The 19,452-nt window shown below is 37.8% G+C and overlaps 1 protein-coding gene across 1 annotated transcript in view; it reads left to right on the forward strand.

Moving 5' to 3' along the window:
• The window catches only part of KCNH2 (potassium voltage-gated channel subfamily H member 2), a 696,728-nt gene that overhangs the window by 507,524 nt on the left and 169,752 nt on the right, over positions 1–19,452 (forward strand). Inside the window, exon 8 of the mRNA XM_044067613.1 lies at positions 18,069–18,347. Coding sequence (XP_043923548.1) covers positions 18,069–18,347 — 279 coding nt within the window. The remainder of the gene's footprint in view (positions 1–18,068; positions 18,348–19,452) is intronic.

Genomic DNA, 19,452 nt, shown 5'->3' on the forward strand with positions numbered 1-19,452 from the left:
AGTAAAGTTTCGACTAAGTATATAGTTTGCTCAGCCACGTGCCTCACTGTCATGAATTCCCTAATCCATTCGAGTCCTAGGTCTTGGGGTATCACGGTGTATAAATCTTTAATGTTGATTGTGAGAAAAAAGAATCATCCTGATATTTCAATTTACTTATATTGTTCAAAAAACTCCATGAGTCTCTACATATTTGGGATTCTTGTTTAACAAGAATGTTGGGAGGGTGGCCTAATGGGTAAGATGTTTGCCTTACAAACACAAGGTTCCGGGTTTGAGTCTCACAAGGGATAATTGGCTAGGCTTAAAATGGCTTGCAATGGCAGTTAGCTTAGTACTAATCTATGAACCTATGAACAAGGGGCTTCAGTATATTGTCTATAAATCTAGCACATCCATAAGTAACAGACCCCCTTCCATCAACAATAGGTCTAAAAGGGGAATTGATGACCGTATTGTGAATTTTGCTGGTATCCTAGGAGCAATCATTGTTAAATACTGATGTGTGTCAATACCTGTAAATCCTTCCAAAAACAAGTCATCTAAAGTAGCTCTAATTTTTTTATATGCTATGTTGACCTCGTTAATACTGACTTGTGTATAAGCTGAAGTGTTAAGATATTTATTCATACTTTTAATGTATTCATTTTGGTCCATGAAAACCAGCCCTCCTCCCTTGTCGGGTTTCATGACCCGGATATTACACTCATTCAACAAATTTAAAAAATCAAATTCTTCTGCAGTAATATTACCCTTATTGTTGACCTTATGGTGTTAATTATTGGCTATGGCTCTTAGGTCCATTTCAAATATCTTGTCAAATGAGCTAAGAATTGGGTGCAGTGGTGGATTGAAAAGACTTGAAACTCTTAAAGAGTTCGTAAGAAAAGAACTTTCACCCATAAGAGCGTTTAGGTTTAGTTTACGCACAAAGAGTTTTAAGTCAATAATAGTTTTAACCACATCCATTTTCTTGTCAGGTACAAAGGTCAAACCTTTAGAGAAGAAATCGACCATGTCCTGCGTAATGGTTAATGCCGTGTAATTGTATATTTTAAAGTCCCCTTCATAACTTGCATATATTTGGGGTTCATACACAAGGTCTCTTTTTATCTCCTCCGTTGATTCCATCGATTCCTCGTTTGCCTTTGGTTCCTGCTCGATTGACGGTTGTTTCGTTGGCTATTGGGGTTCCTCTGAAAACCCTGCTGGTTAGCTGTATTACGCCAGCTATCATTATTATTAGCTGCCCCTTGTTGCTGGGGTGGGTTATTGTTATAAACATTGTTATTGTTGTTATTATTAAGCCTTTCGCTATGACATAGGGGTTGTTCATCCCCCACGAGTGATATCTTCACTTTGCATAGAATTATTCACCCCCTCTTCATTAAGTTCATTGTTTAAGTCAAGTACTTGATTAGTGACCCTTTGTGTGTTAAAGGGGGGACGGGGGTATGCCTTATTGTTTGCATATTCATGCAAGTCTCTTGCCATTTTTTTCTTTTTTGTTACCAGTAATTTAGCCATAGTGGCTTCAATGCTGGAGAAGGTTCTGGCATACTCATATTTATAACGTGGAAATTCACTGTCAGTTTTTATAGCATACTCTAGAATCTCCAATTCACCTTTTAAGTTGATAATGTCAGCTTTATAATTGTTAATCAGTAAATGTAAGAACTCAAACCCTTGTTTGTCGAAAAGGGCCAACAGCTCACGGTGGAAAAGAGAGTTTTCAACTAGCCCTACTGGGTAGCGCCACTGCCGCAGCCCCTTAGGTACTACTTTTTTATCTATGCATTCCTGCAAGTAGGATATTGCAAGTTGTAATTTTTTGCACTTGTAAAGTTAGTAGTCAAAGTCATTTATGCATTTGATTATAGTACTCACCCCTGTATCTCATTCTTGTGTAACTCCAGCACTAGTACCAGGGCCAAAAAAGTTATTGTTGTTTAAAAAGTTGGCCATGGAAGGAAAAGGGCACGCTTCAACAGCTTGCATGTTATTTCCTCGCTCTCTACTATTGTGTTGCTGTGAGGCCAAAATAGGAACAGACTGATTGTCATTAGGGGAAGAAACATTGTAGTTGAAAGCCGGCAATTGACTATGGACAGATGGGTTCCGTTGACTGACGTCTGGGCGTACTGGTCTCCTTTGAAGAATATTATCTTCATACTGCACAATGATCCATACGCTGAGTCAAGCTGTCAACACGCCTGAGTAAAACATGTACTGAAGCTGTTAAATTACCAATGGCATTCGCCTCGGGATTTCCAGCTACATTAGAACTATTTAATTCATCCTGGGTAAATAAAACTTGAGCCTCGGCTCCGGTTTTGCTTGCCATCACAAACACAAAACTTAAAGCAAACAAAACAAACCGGTAAAACTCAAAATAGCGAGCAAAAAAAACAATAAAGAGCAAAAGGACTGTAGAGAGATCAGATGTTATTAGTGCTTTCGGTGAAGTCTGTGCCTCACCTTCTTCAGATAACATTACAACTAATTAACGAGTATTAAATACAAAAATTTAAAACAATTGCACGATTAGACCAGTCACATGATCAATGCTTAAAGGAATAGAAGGGAAATAAACAAGACACCCTATGGTATCTGCACAAAAATGTGTAAATGTGCAATAAACCATCAATGGAAAACTACTCAAAATTAAACCATAAAATAAAAATAAATATTCTTCCTTCTTCACCTAGCCCTTTACAAAAGCCTCACTTTCTCTACTGTACACAACATATCATTGGGGCTGTAGAAATAGACCATTTTCATTTTGCAACAAACCGTAATTTACTAGAAGTCTTTTTTTTTTTTTAGTAAAAGACATTCTGTTGAAGAGTGTTTGTTGTTGCTCATACTACATTGAGGTATTTCCCGATAGAACTGTGTTAGTTTTTTTTTTAACAGCAATTCTTTTGTTTTGACTGAAGTTTTTTACATTCCTCCATTTTTTGTTTACTACTGTGCAAGTTGTGCTAGCCTAGTCACCTACGCCTAGTGCCACCACTTTTGCCACTGGTCTAATTTCATATCAAAATACGAGGAAGTAAAATGATACATTTTTGCAGTTTTTTGATATTTATTTATTTGTTGACATTTGATTACCGATTACCGACGAGTCTTTGCTTTAGAAGCCAGTGCCCAGTGGAGAAAAAGGAGAAAAAATCAAATGGTCATAAAACATTTTAAGAAATTAATAAAAAAAAAAAACAAAAACAAAACAATCTGCAGTTATTTTATTTATTTTATTTTTATTTTATTTATTTGTTGACCTTGCTAGATGTCCATGTCCATTTTCAGTCCCAGAGAAAGTGGAAAAGCGGGAGGTTCAAAAAAAACAGTATTGGAAATACATAACATAACATAGTACAAAATAGTACAAAAAAAAAAAAAAAAAAAAAATATACAAATATTATAGATTTTAACTAATGAAAACAATCAAGGCAAAACAATAATATAAGGTATCATCATATAAAAAATATAAAGTGTAGTTTTGAACCATGGTAGATAAACACAAAATTTTTTTTTTTTTTTTTTTTTTTTTTTTTTTTTTTTAACACATTTAAGTAATATAGTATACAAATCGGTAAGTAGAAGAATCTCAAAAGGGGAAGATGAACCAAGCTTATGGATAAGAAAATTTATGATAGAGTTATGCCACACAAAATTAAGAGACTGGTTAAAAATCGTTACAAGTTATATATTACAAGTTATATGACAGACAATAAAAAAAAGTTAGTCTAATACAAACATTTCCACATACATTTACTCTGGAACTCTCCTCTATGTCAAGCAAAGTCAAGCAGCAACTTCTCAAAAAATCTCTTGATGTGTGGATGGACAATGAAATACACCCAGGGGATCACTTCTCTGGCTCTGTTCGACAGGGCACAGGGAAATTAATACAGATGTGTGGCATAAGGCCAGGGAACTCCGTTAGGCTTGCTTACTTAGGCCCTTGGGCCGATAGCCTAGTACCTACCTATGAACCTATGAACCTATAAAATAAATATTTCAAAAAAACTCTCATATTCATAAAAAACATTTAAAACGTCATAGCAACCTATAAAGGTCTAAAGACATATTAATAAACATCAAGTTTCACTGATTATTGAAAGTGCAAAAAAGAGAAAAACTAAGATTAAAATTAATCTAACATAATAAATGAACAATGCAAAATACATGTTAAAGAAAAGATCGAAATGCATGTTGGTATTACCAAAAAGCCAAATACATGCCTTCATGCCCAAATATGCAACAAAATCTAGAAGATTTAGGATGTTTTGCCGGGAAATGTTTACATATTATTTTTATACCCCAAGTAAACTCCAGAGAATTTTTCCTCAGGCAGACAGTAGATGTTGCAAGTGTGAAGGGGAAGAAAGAGGTAATTAGGAACATATTTTCTGGGAGTGCAGTGAATTGGTGGACTTTAAGGATTCCCTGCAGGATGCACTGTTGGAGTTGCTGGGTGGGCAGATTGGTCTAACGAGGGAGATGATTTTTCTGAGCTATGATTCAGAATCGTAATTGTCTAGACATGGTTAGGCTTTGCTGTCTCTAATAATGGTGGTTGCTAAAAACACAATTACTAGAAAAAGGAAATCAAAATCTAAACCAGCTGTAATGGAAGTAGTGAATATAGTAGCAGAGATAAAGCGACTAGAATTCAGATCTTTAGAAAAGGGTAGGAGCAAACTACATTGCAAAAAATGGGAATTGTGAAAACAATACATACAGGGAAGGAATGCATTCTAAAATGTGGCAGGACTTAAATGAGCTATGTAATGTTTGAGTGAGAAAGATTGGGTAGATTATAACTGATGTTTAATGTTTGAAACTGGGAGTGTGTCAGTGTGGTTTGTTTTCATTTATATAAATGTATGATTATCTATGTAGTAAGTGATGATTTAATAAAGATTGTTCTTGTTCAAAAAAAGGCAGGAATTGAATACCTTATGTAATATTGCTTAGGTTATAGGATATAGAGGAATATGTGTGAAGTATAATGTTTATTCTGTTAATATAGTTTGATTACTTTTATATGAATGTAAATTTGCCTATGTTGTAAGTGACAATTCAATAAAGGTGTTTGAAAAAAAAAAACATTGCAACCATGCTGCATCTGTTATAGTGACATTACTTGAAATAAAAGCAAACACCAGCTACTGGTGATCCCTTAGAAATGTAAATATCTTAACATCATTCTATACAAATACACTGATCACACATCTTTGCTCCCCAGATCAGGCTAAAGGCATTCAGCTTTCATTACTGATCTTGATGAAAGAACAGTAAACATCTACATATTAAACAGAAACTAATGTAGTAAAACAGCAAACACTGCATAAGGTAAAGCATTGCATGGCTACCTTATAGGCATAGACGGATGAAAAAATCAAAATTTCTTAGCAAATTGTCTGATGTTACTATCTGTTCGATCACAAAAAGGTGCCTTTACACATGTCCATCCATTACATTTTGACCTGTGGTGGTACCACTGAATTTTCTGAATACAGATGCTCTAAGGTGTTTAAAAGAAAATTAAAGGTATGTACATTAATTAACATAATGATAGGTCTGCAGCATCGATGTCCATCTTCTACCGACTATCAGGACTCAAACCATGTGTCTAATTTAGCTTGGCACTTGTAACCTTCAAGGTGTCAGCTTGTGTTCATTACCCAGAAGACATTGCCTGCCATACTCATTCTCTTGATCCATACAGAAATGCATGAAAGATAAGCATCATCAAAACAGCAAATCATATATATACGATCTACCCTTAAAAATCCTCCTCTAGACCTTGTCTTCCTGAGGCCAGGGGAGAAGGTTCAGAAAGTTTAAGAAGAAGGATCAAATCATATAGATAGCTCTACTTTATTAGTATGAATACAAACTGTTCAAGCTTCTGTAATTCATTACCAATTGCGCACAAGGAACAGTTTCAACTGATAGCGAGTTTTAAAAGAAAAAGTTTTCTGCAGGGGTGCAAAAACCCCTTGCACCTCTTGATGTGGGGACTTTGTTCCCACACCCCAGACTATAAATATACTGCCTCTGTGCTGCCTCACATAAACTCAAAGTACATTTACAGAGTCTGTGTATTTGAATTTATTGCACTTGAATACCAGGATGAACGTACATCTATGAGCAAATGAACCATGAGCAACCGAACCTCAAGTATTTAAAAGACAATCTCATGCTGATCTGTCATTATGATAAGTACACAGCTTTCATATCTAGCATGATCTTGTCTGTCCTCTTCACACCATTAGGACAAAGTCCCAAGCTAATCCTGGATGGCACCACAAAAGAATACCTTGAATGACCATGCCCTGAAGGAAGACCTAAACCATGAGGTCACATTCAGATTATATTGTCTTGTAAAAGCATTCTGAAAAGCCCATGTGCAGACACACAAGTATCCAGTTACATTTATAAAGAATGGTTTAGATTTAGCCACTGCACTAGTGAAGTGTATTGTAGGCAGAGAAGATAATAGCTTGTGATATTTCGCACGGCAAAACCTAATATAGTCTAAAAGCTACCTGGACAAAGTGACTTTAGAGACTTTGGATCCCAAGTTGTTATCAGCAGTGGAAACAAATACTCAGTTGTCATACAATCCTAATTATTTATGCATATTCATGTCATGCAAGATATAGTTCCCCATTACTAAAGTAATTTGGAAAAGAAAGATGGGTAGATGAATTTACTGATTTAAATACAACTCAGCAGCTATCTTGAGCATGAAAGTGGGGTTTCTTGGCAAGACCAGTCTGTCCTTGAAAAACACTAGATAAGAAGGAGTAATACACAAAGTCTGAATTTCTGAAATCCTTCTTGTCAAGGTTATCGGCAATGGAAAGAATGTCTTCTAAGTTACAAATTTCAAGATAGCTGAAGAAGTATCTTCAGATGTAGACGGTGCTAATTGCCCTGGTGTAAAATATAAATCCCAAGGGGGATTTGGTACCTTAAATGGACACCTTATGTGGTATGTAACCATAAGGAATGCCAAATAAGCACTTAGGAAAGTCAACAAAAATTGTGAAATCCCTGATGAAAATTATAAATAACAGAAAGATGATAAAAGAATAACTAAGGCCCATGACAAAATCTGAAAAAGGTTATCTAAGACAGCTTGTACAAAAAATAGCATGGTGTAATGTATTAGTTTTGTGTGCCCTTCTCATATAGGACTTTTGGGCAGAGCTAAGAGTTTGGACGATTCTATGTGGGAATGCAGTGACCATAGTCATTATCAGAAGTGAAATAACCACACAGTTTAGTGGAGGGAGAGAATGGCTTTTGCAGTCTTTCATTCATCCAACACAAAACCTATTTTGAGATTAGTACTGAATAGACTTTGTAGGGGCTTTGGCATATCAGGTTCTGACTAACCGGTAGGCATCCTAGAATGTTATCCAGTCCCAATAGACATTATGTTCTTGGCCTTAGATAATAACTTCAGAAATTGTTGAGAGATTTGAGGTAGTTAGATTCAGGTATTTGATATGAGAATACTGGAAGATCGGGGGGGGGGGGTTGAAGTTCAATCTGAATTAGTTGGCCAGTGGATTGGCTATATCCTCTCGTCCAAGTATGCAATATCATTTGTTATTAGCTCACTGTAATGACAGTCATTGTTTGAGATTTCTAGCACGATTAAAAAATATTCTGTGGTTATTTTTTACCTGAATTTATATTTTTACCTCATATCTGCATTGGCTGATTTACTCACAGTCCTGAGTTCCTTGTTTAGTTTAGCAAGAGTGTTTTTGGCTTTCTGAGAGTACATTTATTTTTGCATGCCATGACTATTTTTTTAATTTTATTATGCTGCCCATAGGGCTTTTTTTAATTTAGTGTTGTATTTATTTGGGGGGGGGTGTCTATGCAACTATTTAGATATGCATACAGCTTGGCAGCAAATTATTCTGTACAGTGGAAGTTTGCAGCAGGCTTAGTAGAAGGACCCCATCCCCAATTAATGCCTTGTACCCAGCATAGTCAGAAACCAGCACTACTCAGATATGTGCATACTTACACTAGCTTACAAGGGGACTAAGAACAGTGTGATAATTATTTGTTTAACATTTTTTACAATCATACCTGAGTGTCTTCATTTGTTCTTTCAGTATGTAACAGCATAGAGCTATACAAAATTGACTATGTTTTCATTTTGTGGGGTGATAGGGAGGCAGCCTGCATTTGCAGATATGCTTTTTTGTCTTTAGAAGCTGTTGTCTTCTCAGCATATTGGGTGGTATCGTGTCAGCTTTGAACATTAAGCTTTGGGCAAAATGTATTTCTTCCTTGAATTTCTTTTCATTTCTTTCCAATAAGTTTGTTCAGACTATCACTGGATCATAAGACTGGGAAAAAAAATCCATAAAAGCGCCTTAGAGCATGTACAGGTTCTGGGGCCTAGGGTAATTTTCTTGCTTTAACCAATTTCTGTTCAGCAAAGGCTTGAGAGTCACAGAAAGTAAGTAGGGTAGTATGGCTGTAACTTTCAACAGCTTGATTGACTCCCATGGGTACACATCTTCATTTATTGTCAGTGGCAGTATGACTGAGCCCAGCTAAAATGTATTTGTTGTTGGGAATGCAAGGTTTACTATTCCAAAAGGCTTAATGTGGGTGTAAGCCATAGGAGTGAACAGTCATTGCCAGGTGACCCATGCAGGTGGAAGGCAGGTAGCTGTGGCTCATAGCTTAGGTGTTACTTAGGGAGAGCATTATGTGCTGTACCTACAGACAACAACACTGTGGAGCATGTGCTACCTAGAGCCTGCCAGCCTTTAGTCGGCATCACTGCTGGAGCTTTGATGAACCACTACAGAGTTAGGAGCTGCAAGAGGAAGAAGAGTAATCTTGGGGGGGGGACTGATTGATCTACCCTAGTGTAAATGGAAAGCTATTTTATTTTTTGACTTAAGGAAGATGCACTTTTGGAATGAAATGTTCACGCTGCTTCGTCATGTAAGCATACATCTCAGCATCTTAGTGCAAGAAATCTGGACAAAGCTATAAATAATGGAGGGATAACAGTCCAAAAATAGGGACAGTTTTTAAATGTTGCTCTTATAAACTTAGAAATGTGATAGAATAACAGATTTTGCATTAGCATGAATTTTCTGAAGAGCATGAAGTCTGAAACTCAAATGTCTATCATGATTTTCTCACTTCAGTCCTCAGTAATTTGTCAGAAAACCAGAAATGTTGTCTAACAGACCACAAATAAGAGGTAAAAATCTGGACATTCTGCAAAAATCTGGATGGGTGAGAGGTATGCAAGTAATTACTACCCTTGCATACACTTGCCAGTGACCTGTTCAGAGATCAACAATATGAAGGGGTGTGGCTTGGCCAGCAGTGTTAATGTGGGCATGGCTTATTGAGGGGGTAGCAGTCTGGGAGCAGTGAGTACAAATTTAAAAATCCCGGCTACACCCTCGAATGAGGAAATCCAGGAAAGAGGTGGATGCATTGTCAGAGACAAGACCTGTGAGTGTCGAAGCAGATAGGAGAGTGACATTGAATAAAGACAGGTGGCGGAAGTTGACATGACACCCTGTAGAAAATGGGAAAAAGGAGGTTGCTGATGATGATATTGAGTAAAGAACACTTTATTATTCTTATTCAGTCTCTGAAACCTTATTATTGCTTTCACCTTGTGAGAGCAAGTTGATATCATACTTAACGCTGGAAGACTTGATAGGAAAAGACAGCAGTTTCATATTTAACCTACACTTGCTTTTATGACTATGGCATTTTTAAAAGCCAAGAAACATCTCTTTTATCTGGTGTGCATCTTAATATTTTTTTGATTCTGCAAATGTTTTTCTTTGCTGAATTTTCCTGTACATTTAGCAGTATGCGTTCATGAATGCAGGAGTTAGTGCTAACATTTATTTATTTATTTATTTCAGTTTGATGACTGGGGAGGTCCAATGGGCTCAGGAGCCCGTTTTCAGTGGAGGCCCAGGGAGAAAAGCTCCACCTTACATAGTAAATATTAAGATACAACAAATTATAGTAAAATATTTAAAAAATACAATTAAATTACAAATCAGAGACATGATGTATTACATTGGTTACATTGCATCTGAATCATGTGATGATATGAGTATTTCAGTGGTTACTAGTATCTGAGTCTTGTGATGGCCGTATAAGTCAATTTAAGGGAGGGGAGAAAATGGAAAATAGACTATTTACAATATTTACATTCATGCATTCATGATAACATTGTTAAATAGCATCCAGGGTGAGCTAAGGTGTTTAGAAACTGAAGGAGTTTAGAAATTTAAGATGGAGTGGAGAAATAGTAGGCTAGGTGAGGAAAGTGCAATTGCACTTCCAGTTGGAGGAGAGGTAGGAATGGAGTTGAGATTTGAAGTTATCAAAATTTTCTGTGGTTCTTAATGAAGGAGGGAGAGAATTCCATTTTTTGGCTAAGGACAAAGACAGGAAAAGCTGTCCAGCAGGGTGGTTTGGTTGGTAGACAGTGATTAGGTTTAGGTGAGCACATCTTAGTGGCCTGTGAGGGGTGTATGGTTGTAGGATGTTGGATAGTGCAGGGCATTTAGTAGGATTAAATAATAGCCTGTGGGCAGTAGTAAGTTGGAGATAGTCTAGATAGCTGGGGAGTTCTAGCCAGTTAGTAAGTGGAGGGCAGAGCAATGGTGGAGGAGTATTTGGCTTTGATTGTGAATTTTGAAATTTTATTATAACAGCTTTCCATTTTGGAAGAGATGGAGGCAGATAAGTTGGTTAGTAGAGGAGTGCCATACATTAGTGAGGGAAGTAGGTAGTGGCGAGAGTTTGAGTTGTAGAAGGAGAGAAATAGTGGATGTTTCTGTATAGCAAGCCAAGTTTTTGATGTGTTTTCTTTGTGTTTAGGTGAATATGGGTATCATATTTTAGGTGTTCATTTATAGTTACTCCAAGTAGTTTGGTGAAGGGAACAACTTCTATGGTAGAATTGTTATGGCTGATAATTTGGAAAGAGTTTTTTCAAGAGGGGTGGATTTAGAGGGGAGAATAGTAGTATTTTGGATTTGTTAGCATTTAGAGAGAGGTGGTCTTGTAGCATCCACTTCTCAGTGGTGGAGAAGGCAGTTTGAGTCTTTGTTTGAAGCTCGGGGAGGTTAGTGGCACAGCAGATTAAAGGAGAGTCATCTGCATATTGCATGATTTTGGTATTAGGAATGGCAGAGTGGAAATCATTGATAAAGTTGTTAAACTGCATTGGGCAGAGAATGGATCCTTGGGGTACACCAGTGGGGCTGGGAAGGAAGTTTGAGGTGCCTTTTCTCCATTTTACAGCTTGAGATCTGTCAGATAGGTAACTTGAGAACCCAAATAGGGTATTCTGGGAGAGGTTAAGGTTAGCAAGGTGGCTTAGGAGATGAGTATGGGAGACTGTATCGAAAGCCTTGGAGAGATCTAGTAAAACCGTAGATACTATTTTTCCAGAGTCACGGGCATGGTTGACTATATCTAGGAATTAGAGAAGAGCAGTTATAGTGCTATGGCCAGGTCTGAAACCATGTTGGCTTTGAGAGATAAGTTGGTTTTTGGTTAGGAATGGCATGAGTTGGTTGTGAATGCATTTTTCCAGAATTTTTGAAATTGGGGAGAGGATGGCTATGGGGCGGAAGTTTGATATATTGCTAGTATGCCACTCTGTGTTCATAAGTATGTAATTTATTGCATAATAATTTATATTGTAAGGTCAAAGAAGGAAGATTTATATATAGCTGAGATTTGTCTATGGCTTTGTCCTAATTTTACACTTAGGGCAAAGATGATAGTTTTATGTTCTGTATTAATTATACAGAGTATATAGGGGAAGCAGAAAGATACTATGGATGGCAGTCTCATCTGTAATTGGATTTTGCAGTATTTATTGCAAATTGTTTTGATTCACAGAGTCAATTGATGATTGGCCATATTTATTTGATATTTAGAATAGTTTTTACCCAATGTGTGGATAGTTAAAATTTCCTATAAGGGCTGTATTTTCATTGATTTGTCCACCTTTGTGTTTAGTCAGAAAATCCTAACTCTCTGCAGGGACACAAATTGTGGACAGTAAATTCCTAAAATAATATATTTAGTAGCTCTCGTGTAAATTATTGTATTGAGCAGTTTCCAATTCTGAGATACATTCTTGACTTCTGACTTTAAGATATTATTTTATTGAGTGAGACACCATCCCTTATCCCACCAGATGAGTATTAATGAAAGGAGGTGTACCTTTAAATTTGTGATATGCATTTGGATTTTAAATCATGTTTTAGTAACAGTACAGACATCAATGTTTTACAACAATGTAAACATTTCTAAGCTACCAATTTTATGCTGAGAAGTTTTGTGTTTAACAAAGCCAGGTTTTTATCTGATTCTTTTTACTTTGCATATTTCTCATTTCTTTTTGTAATGAAATTTAAAGAGGTCTAAAAAGGCACTATGGGAATATGGAAATTCCTGTTCAGTACTTATACTGTATTGCAGTACCTTCGTTTTTAAGCATGTTTTGCTTCCCTGCATTCATCCTACATCCTTTCCATCTATTGCCCCACACCTACCACTTTGTCTACCAGCTTCTCCATTTTCAGTTAGAATGGCTGTAATAAAGATGGGGCTAATGTGAATCCTAATGGCATCCTGGGGATCTAGCCATTACCTTCATATGGGATATTTCTATTTTGATGACCTATGTGTTACTTCTTCTTCCAGCAATGTGTCTGTAGCTATGTATGAGGGATGGGCATGCAATGGGGACATGCGGCATATCACCCCACTTTTGCAGCATCTCAGCCATGTCCACTACACTTTCCCCTACTAAGACCACACCACCTCATCTTGACATCCTCAGAATCATCAATGGATCATCATAGGGAACGCCCACTAAATCACCCCCCACCCACAGGATAAGCATGCCCATCCCTCCATGCCACTCCCCCAGTTGTCCAGGCCTCTAATTGATCCCAGATTGGCTGGGCTGTAGTCTGAGTATAATATCTCTGTGCCACCAGAGTGGGTCTTGTAGTGTCATAGTTAGTGGGGTGAAAGAGGCAACCATCCTGGGTACTGGCAAAAACTTTATCTATTCCCATAGTGCCTTTTTAGGCCATGACAAGGTGTTAAACCCCTCCAAAATAACAAAAAGCATTCATAGCTACCTAAAGTAGTCCCTGCTGCTCAGTGCTAGGCATTTAAATAGTAAACTGCACTCCCTGGAAGCACTCCTTGCCCTGGAGAATGCAGATATACGTGCAGTCATGGAAACATGGTTCAGAACCATGAAAAGCACCCTTGCTATCAAAGGCTACAATGAGTTTCATACATTTTGATCCCCCTCAGCTCAGGATAAAACAAAGGGAGGAGGTGCCTCAATGTTCATAAAGGACAAGTACACTGCTAGACTAGTCCAACAACATGACTCGCTTCAGCTGCTCCATGCTCAACTAACCACAGGTGAAACCACCTATCATATCCTTGCTAGCTACAGATCCCTAACATGAGTCTGGAAAACCACAACTATTACCTAATATTCAGCATAACACCATATTTATGGATGACTTCAACTACCCTTCCATAAACTGGGAGATATATATGACCCATAATTCACTTGGTCAGAAATTTTTGGACTTAGTCAATGCAAACAACCTGGAGCAACTAGTTAGCTCCCCAATTGGAGATACAAATATCCTAGATTAAGCACCCACAAACATAGGGGGGATGCTGCTCTCTCCCATGCATTAACTCCTCCCTGGTAAGATCTGACCACAAAATAATCTTCTTTAATATTAAAACTAACCTAGAACTCCCATAAAACTCCAAACCTATTAAGAACTTTGCTAAGGCCAGTTACCTCAAACTAAGTGGCAGCTTATTAAACTTCCAAGCCCTTCTGAACTTGGATGACATTAAGGCCTGCTTTGAGCTGTACACTAAAGCACTGTACAACCACATTCATAGCTGCATAGAGGAGATAGTACCTGTCCGAGTCAAACCTATGATTACTGGCAAAAATAAACCAGCCTGGTGTACCCCTAGCATAAACATGCTATTCAACAAAAGGGAAAAATCCTGTACAAGCCAAGAAGGATCATACAAAACAATGCAAATATATACTTGCCCACCTAAACAAACAAATTAGAGAGCCAGTCAAATGTGCCAACTAAACTATGAGCCAGATATACTTCTCAGGTGAAAGATAACCGTAAAGATTTTTTAATTATGTTTGTAACCTCAGGGGAATGACTCAGCAATGTGCTAAGTTAATCATGAATGGCAACACTTACACCCAGCCTGAAACTATTGCAAACCTGATGTCCGCCAACTTCAGTTCAAAGTACCACCCATCATCTCCTACCACACCCAAAGAAATACCCGCAACCATATCCCTACTAGCCATGTCCTTACTGAGCTCACTAAAACCAAAGACACAACCTCCATGGGTCTAGACAACATTCCAGGATGTTTCTTAAATAGTCTAAAACAGAATCTATTAGGGCCACTAGAAACCCTCTTTAACCATAGCCTCTGGATCGGCTTTGTCCCAGAGGAATGGAGGACTGCAACAGTCATCACTCTGCACACGGGGAGACCATCGACTGACCTAGGGAGCTACAGACTCAAAAGTGTGACCAGTCTTATCTGCAAGGCCCTGGAAAGAATTATCATGGACCTGATCAATAATGACATATGAAATCTCCAAACTCTGGACCAGACCCAATTTGGCTTTGTCAGAGGGAGGTCTTGCCTGCTCAATCTGGTGTACTCTTTGAGAACATTAACAGGGCCATGGATGAGGGTAAAACAATACAAACTGCTTATCTAGATCTGGCCAAAGCTTTCAACACAATTTCCCACTCAAAAATCATAGTTAAACTTACGAGTTAGGCATAAATCCCCACACCATCACATGGATATCCAACTGGCGCACTGACAGGATACATGTTGTCCAGATAGGTGAATCCACTTCCATTAAGAAACCCACAGAGCTCAGTGTTGGGACCCCTGCTGTCTGGTATACACTTCTCTGAAGCAAAGGACAGTGTCAGGGGCCTTTGGCTCACCAAGTTCACTGATGACTGTAAAATGGGTGCAATCATTGAATCCCCAAACAATGTTGACATCCTGCAAACAGGCCTAAAAATGAAAAACAACTTGTGCCAAAATCATGGTCTGAGACTAATGGCTAAAAATGCATAATCATACCCTTCAGTAAATCAGATATCCCTGCAAATTATAAAATTGATAGCAAACCCCTAAAAGTAGACCCAGTGGTGAGGAACCTATGAACACAGATAGATAACAACCTAAACTTTGACCACCAGGTAGCTATGGTAGTGAGGAAATCCTTCTGTGTGGCACAACTTATATGTAAAGGCATGGCATCAAAATCTAAAGAAGTCAATGCTATTGTACTCATCCCTCATCATGCCCATAACTGAGTACAGTACTCCCTTCTGCATGTACCTAACCAGGCGCTTACACCAACTGGAGTGGCCCCAGAGGTTTCTCACTAAAAAAATACAAAGTGTAAGAGACATGTCTCATGCAGACTGACTAAAGGTCCTATCCCTTTACTCCATCTCATATAATTTAATGAGAGGTGACTTATGCCTGACCTACAAGGAATTCTCTGGTCTAGCTCTGATGAACATGTTACATATCCACAAGAAAAATGATATGAGGGTTATGAGTTCTATAGACCTGAACCTTATTTGTGAGTGTAACAGAACTTGCTGGAGAGACAAATTTGTATCGCAAAGGCTCCCTCTTGTATGGAATAAACGTCCCATCTTCATTAAATAAAGCTGGTCTGTCATAAATTCACTCCTGGGCTACTACCCATGTCTCTTATGGACAGAGGCAGTCTGTAAAATGACTAAGTGTTCCACCACTCAAAAAGCCACAACCCTGATACTACCCCATCCTATATGTGGGGAATTAAGATATAATATTGCCATATCCTGGGTATAATTGTCTAGGCTTGTAAAGGCTGCTATGCGATGAGGGTACCAATCACCTATAAAACCTATGAATGGGCATAACTGGCAGTGTAGAAGAGTAGCCAATTAGTTTCCAATTACTTTTGCTGGTCAGTTAAATATGAGTACAGAACTGGCAGTCATTAAAGCAGCCCAGGTTGAGAACATGACTGATTAATGATTAGCTTTTAGTGTATATGCAGGAGTCTGAGTATGTGTGTTTGTTTTAGGAACTGTAGTACTGTAGCAAGGAGATGGGATGGCTATCTCCTACAGTTTATGTAAGTTATTTTGGGGGGGGTTCTTTGGTCTTGCACTCTGGAGGGGGTACACATTCGGAAATGGAGAGAATTTCAATAGCTGTGCTCCATAGGAAGAAAGATAAAGCCCATCTGAGTCAAAGCACTGTGACTGCTTGCACATTGCACTTCATGCTGATAAGGATTGCACATCATGCTGACAGGGTGCTAAATTCCCTGCTGGTGACACAGATCCTTAGTCACTGACTGACTGAATGCCAACATCTTGTTATTATATTTAAGTACTATATCACATGATGGAAAAATTCTTCAAAGCAGATTTTTTTTCTCATATTTGGTATTATAAATAATGTGGAGAGATAAATAACATTTCAAGTTAGGTAACTTACTGAAAACCTAACCTTTCTGCACAGCTGTAGTTTTGTCTTTATGATGTTTGGCACTGCTGGTGAAAATAAAGTATGTAGTTATTTCCTTTGTTTGTCTTGATTTAAAGTAATTTATAAGTAACAGAACAAAGTTATGAAATCTTAGAAAAGTTGACTGTGGTCCACATGCTACTAAAATGTAATGGAAACTGTAATCAGACAACATGGTCACGCATCTATTGATCACCTCCATTTGATATCCATTTGATATCCATTTGTTGCTGACTGGATATGTCATTATCTAGAAATGAAATGGTAACTCAGCTCCCCATTTAAAAGTCCATGTACTTTGTTGTAAGAAGGAATTGGGCATATGTCTGGATGTTTTTTTTTTCTATGTATGTGTTTGTATCTTGACAGTACATGTGACACTACAGCAAATGTAAACTCACAGAATGGACACACCAATAACATTAGAAATTCTTTAATAAAGTTGCACTTCTGTAGTTATTCATTAAATATTACTTATTTCCCTAGTGTCCATTCTGTGATTTTTTTTTTCTTTTATCTGCCTAAGTTTCTATTCTGTCATATCTGGGCCCTGGTTCTTTATATATCTGTTCCCAAGACCTTATCATCCATCTGCTAGGCATCATGATGTGTGCCAAATAGGATGTGAGCTGTGCCCAGCAAGCTTACCAAACTGGCCTTTTTTATTTAAGTTTAAACCTTTATATAAAACTAAGGATAGATGTACAGATACATAAACACACAGTCTTATTTTTTTCAGTAGATAATGTGACCGAGAAGGAAATCTTCAACTGCAGCCAACTCTTAGAAAGCTTCAAAGAGCAGTCTGGCACATTTGTTTGTATTTAGTTGTTATTAACCTATACAGGGTTTGCTAGATTTTATATGATTCTGTTGTGTACAGCCTTTTACATGAAAAATGCTCAATCTATTGTTGATAAACTGTACAATAAACTTTTTTATAGGTTGTAAAAATACTATTTTGGATATATTTTTTCTCCTTACCAAATTTATTCATATATTCCACATATTTGCAGCAGCTGTAATAATGCCTCCCAAGTTTTTTGTAACCAGAGTTTAGATTCATTGTTCTAACAAAAGCATCCATCAGAATGGAAGGCACTTACTGTAATGGGCTAATACAGTTGCATAATCTGTAGAACACAATGAATGGGAAATTGCGGAATAACAGATGAGTTTACACTTCACATCAACAAATTCCTATAATCAGGTTGCTTAGTTTGGGGCTAATCTTGGCCTCAGCGTAAGTTTATAGGACAGTTTAAAGTTAACATTTCACAACATGTGGGACCATACTGTTGAGATGATTTGGAAGATGTTTTACTGTGCTGAGGCTAACTGCCTTTGCTATTGTGTTACAGATGATGAAAAGGCCGGTGAAATTAAGAAGTCACAGAAACCTTTAAGGATACGCCGCAACAACAAGAAAGTGGAATTGAAGGGACAGGAGTGGGAAGACCACAGGAGTAGTGCTACTTCTGTCACACAGTCCAGTGATGAAGAAAGGCCAGCAGCCAGTTCCAGTGTCATAGAGCTGTCCCCAACTAAGGCTACTACTGCCAATATTGACTTTTTGGCTTCAGACACTAGAGACTGTGATCAGGAGCAGAAAAGTGGTGATGCGTGTAATCCTCTCTCAGGTATAGTCGCTTGTATGATATCTGATTGCTACATGAATGACTTAATGGTGAAAAGTTACTCCCTGCACAGAAGGGTGGACAGTTCTGCATGCATACACATATAAATACACAGCATAGGCAGAAGAAAACAGTATCTTTCTAGTTTGCTTATTAAATGCAGTTAGCATCCTTCAGCATCCTCTTTCACTATGCCTTCCCCATACTAACCTCACTCTTTCTTAAAAGCTTTAATGGTCCTATAGTCTACAACCCAAACAGAAAGTGCATCTCCTTATACACAACCCAAACATTTTTTTAAATATACAACCTTAATTTAACTGCAGCTGTATGTCTAGTATGCAATACAATGAATGTATGATTTGTTCTTACTTCACAATATGGTCATACCTAGAAGGGCAGTGTAGCAGTAGATACTGTAAGTCCACTCCTACATATTTAAAAATATTGTATTCATTTGAGAAATTGCTATGCTTTCTATTAAAACATGATATGAGAGCATAGCAACTTTCAAGGAGAACCTTTACTTCAAAAGCAGCTTCTACCTGAAATGCCAGAAGGTCACTGTGCTACAAATTCAGTTTAGGTGCAGATGGGTTATATTAACAGTAGTCCACTGTCTTCACTGATTATTTGATATTTGGTAAATTGTATGATGTAACTGATACATGACCTCATTAAAATCTTAAGTGGTACCTTTAAGTAATATTTAGCAACTCAAACAGAGCAGTTCTGATGCCTGCATGTGGTTGCCGGAGTTATGAGTGAATATTGTGGGCTAAAGGGTGTTCCAGTAAGTCTACCACTTGGAAAGGTGTTACAAATTGTTAATCTATGAGAGCTCTCTGTGCAAATCCAAGGCATGCAGGACCCTCTTGCTAGCATACCGAGGAGAAGGGAAAAAGTAAGGGGGTTGTACTGACTGGTTCAAGGACAACTCATTTACTACTTTGGGTATAAAAGAAGGATTAGTCCAAAGGGACACCCAGCCCCTGTGAAAAAAAAAAAAGGAGGAATGGCCATAATGGCCTGGAGCTCAGAAACAGAAGTGAGAGCCAGCAACAAAACAGTCTTATAGGTAAAATGTTGAAAGAAGCAAAGCTCAAAG

Source organism: Protopterus annectens, chromosome 3.part1, assembly GCF_019279795.1.
Source record: "Protopterus annectens isolate FY-2018-M chromosome 3.part1, PAN1.0, whole genome shotgun sequence".
In the NCBI taxonomy this organism is placed as follows: Eukaryota; Metazoa; Chordata; order Ceratodontiformes; family Protopteridae; genus Protopterus; species Protopterus annectens.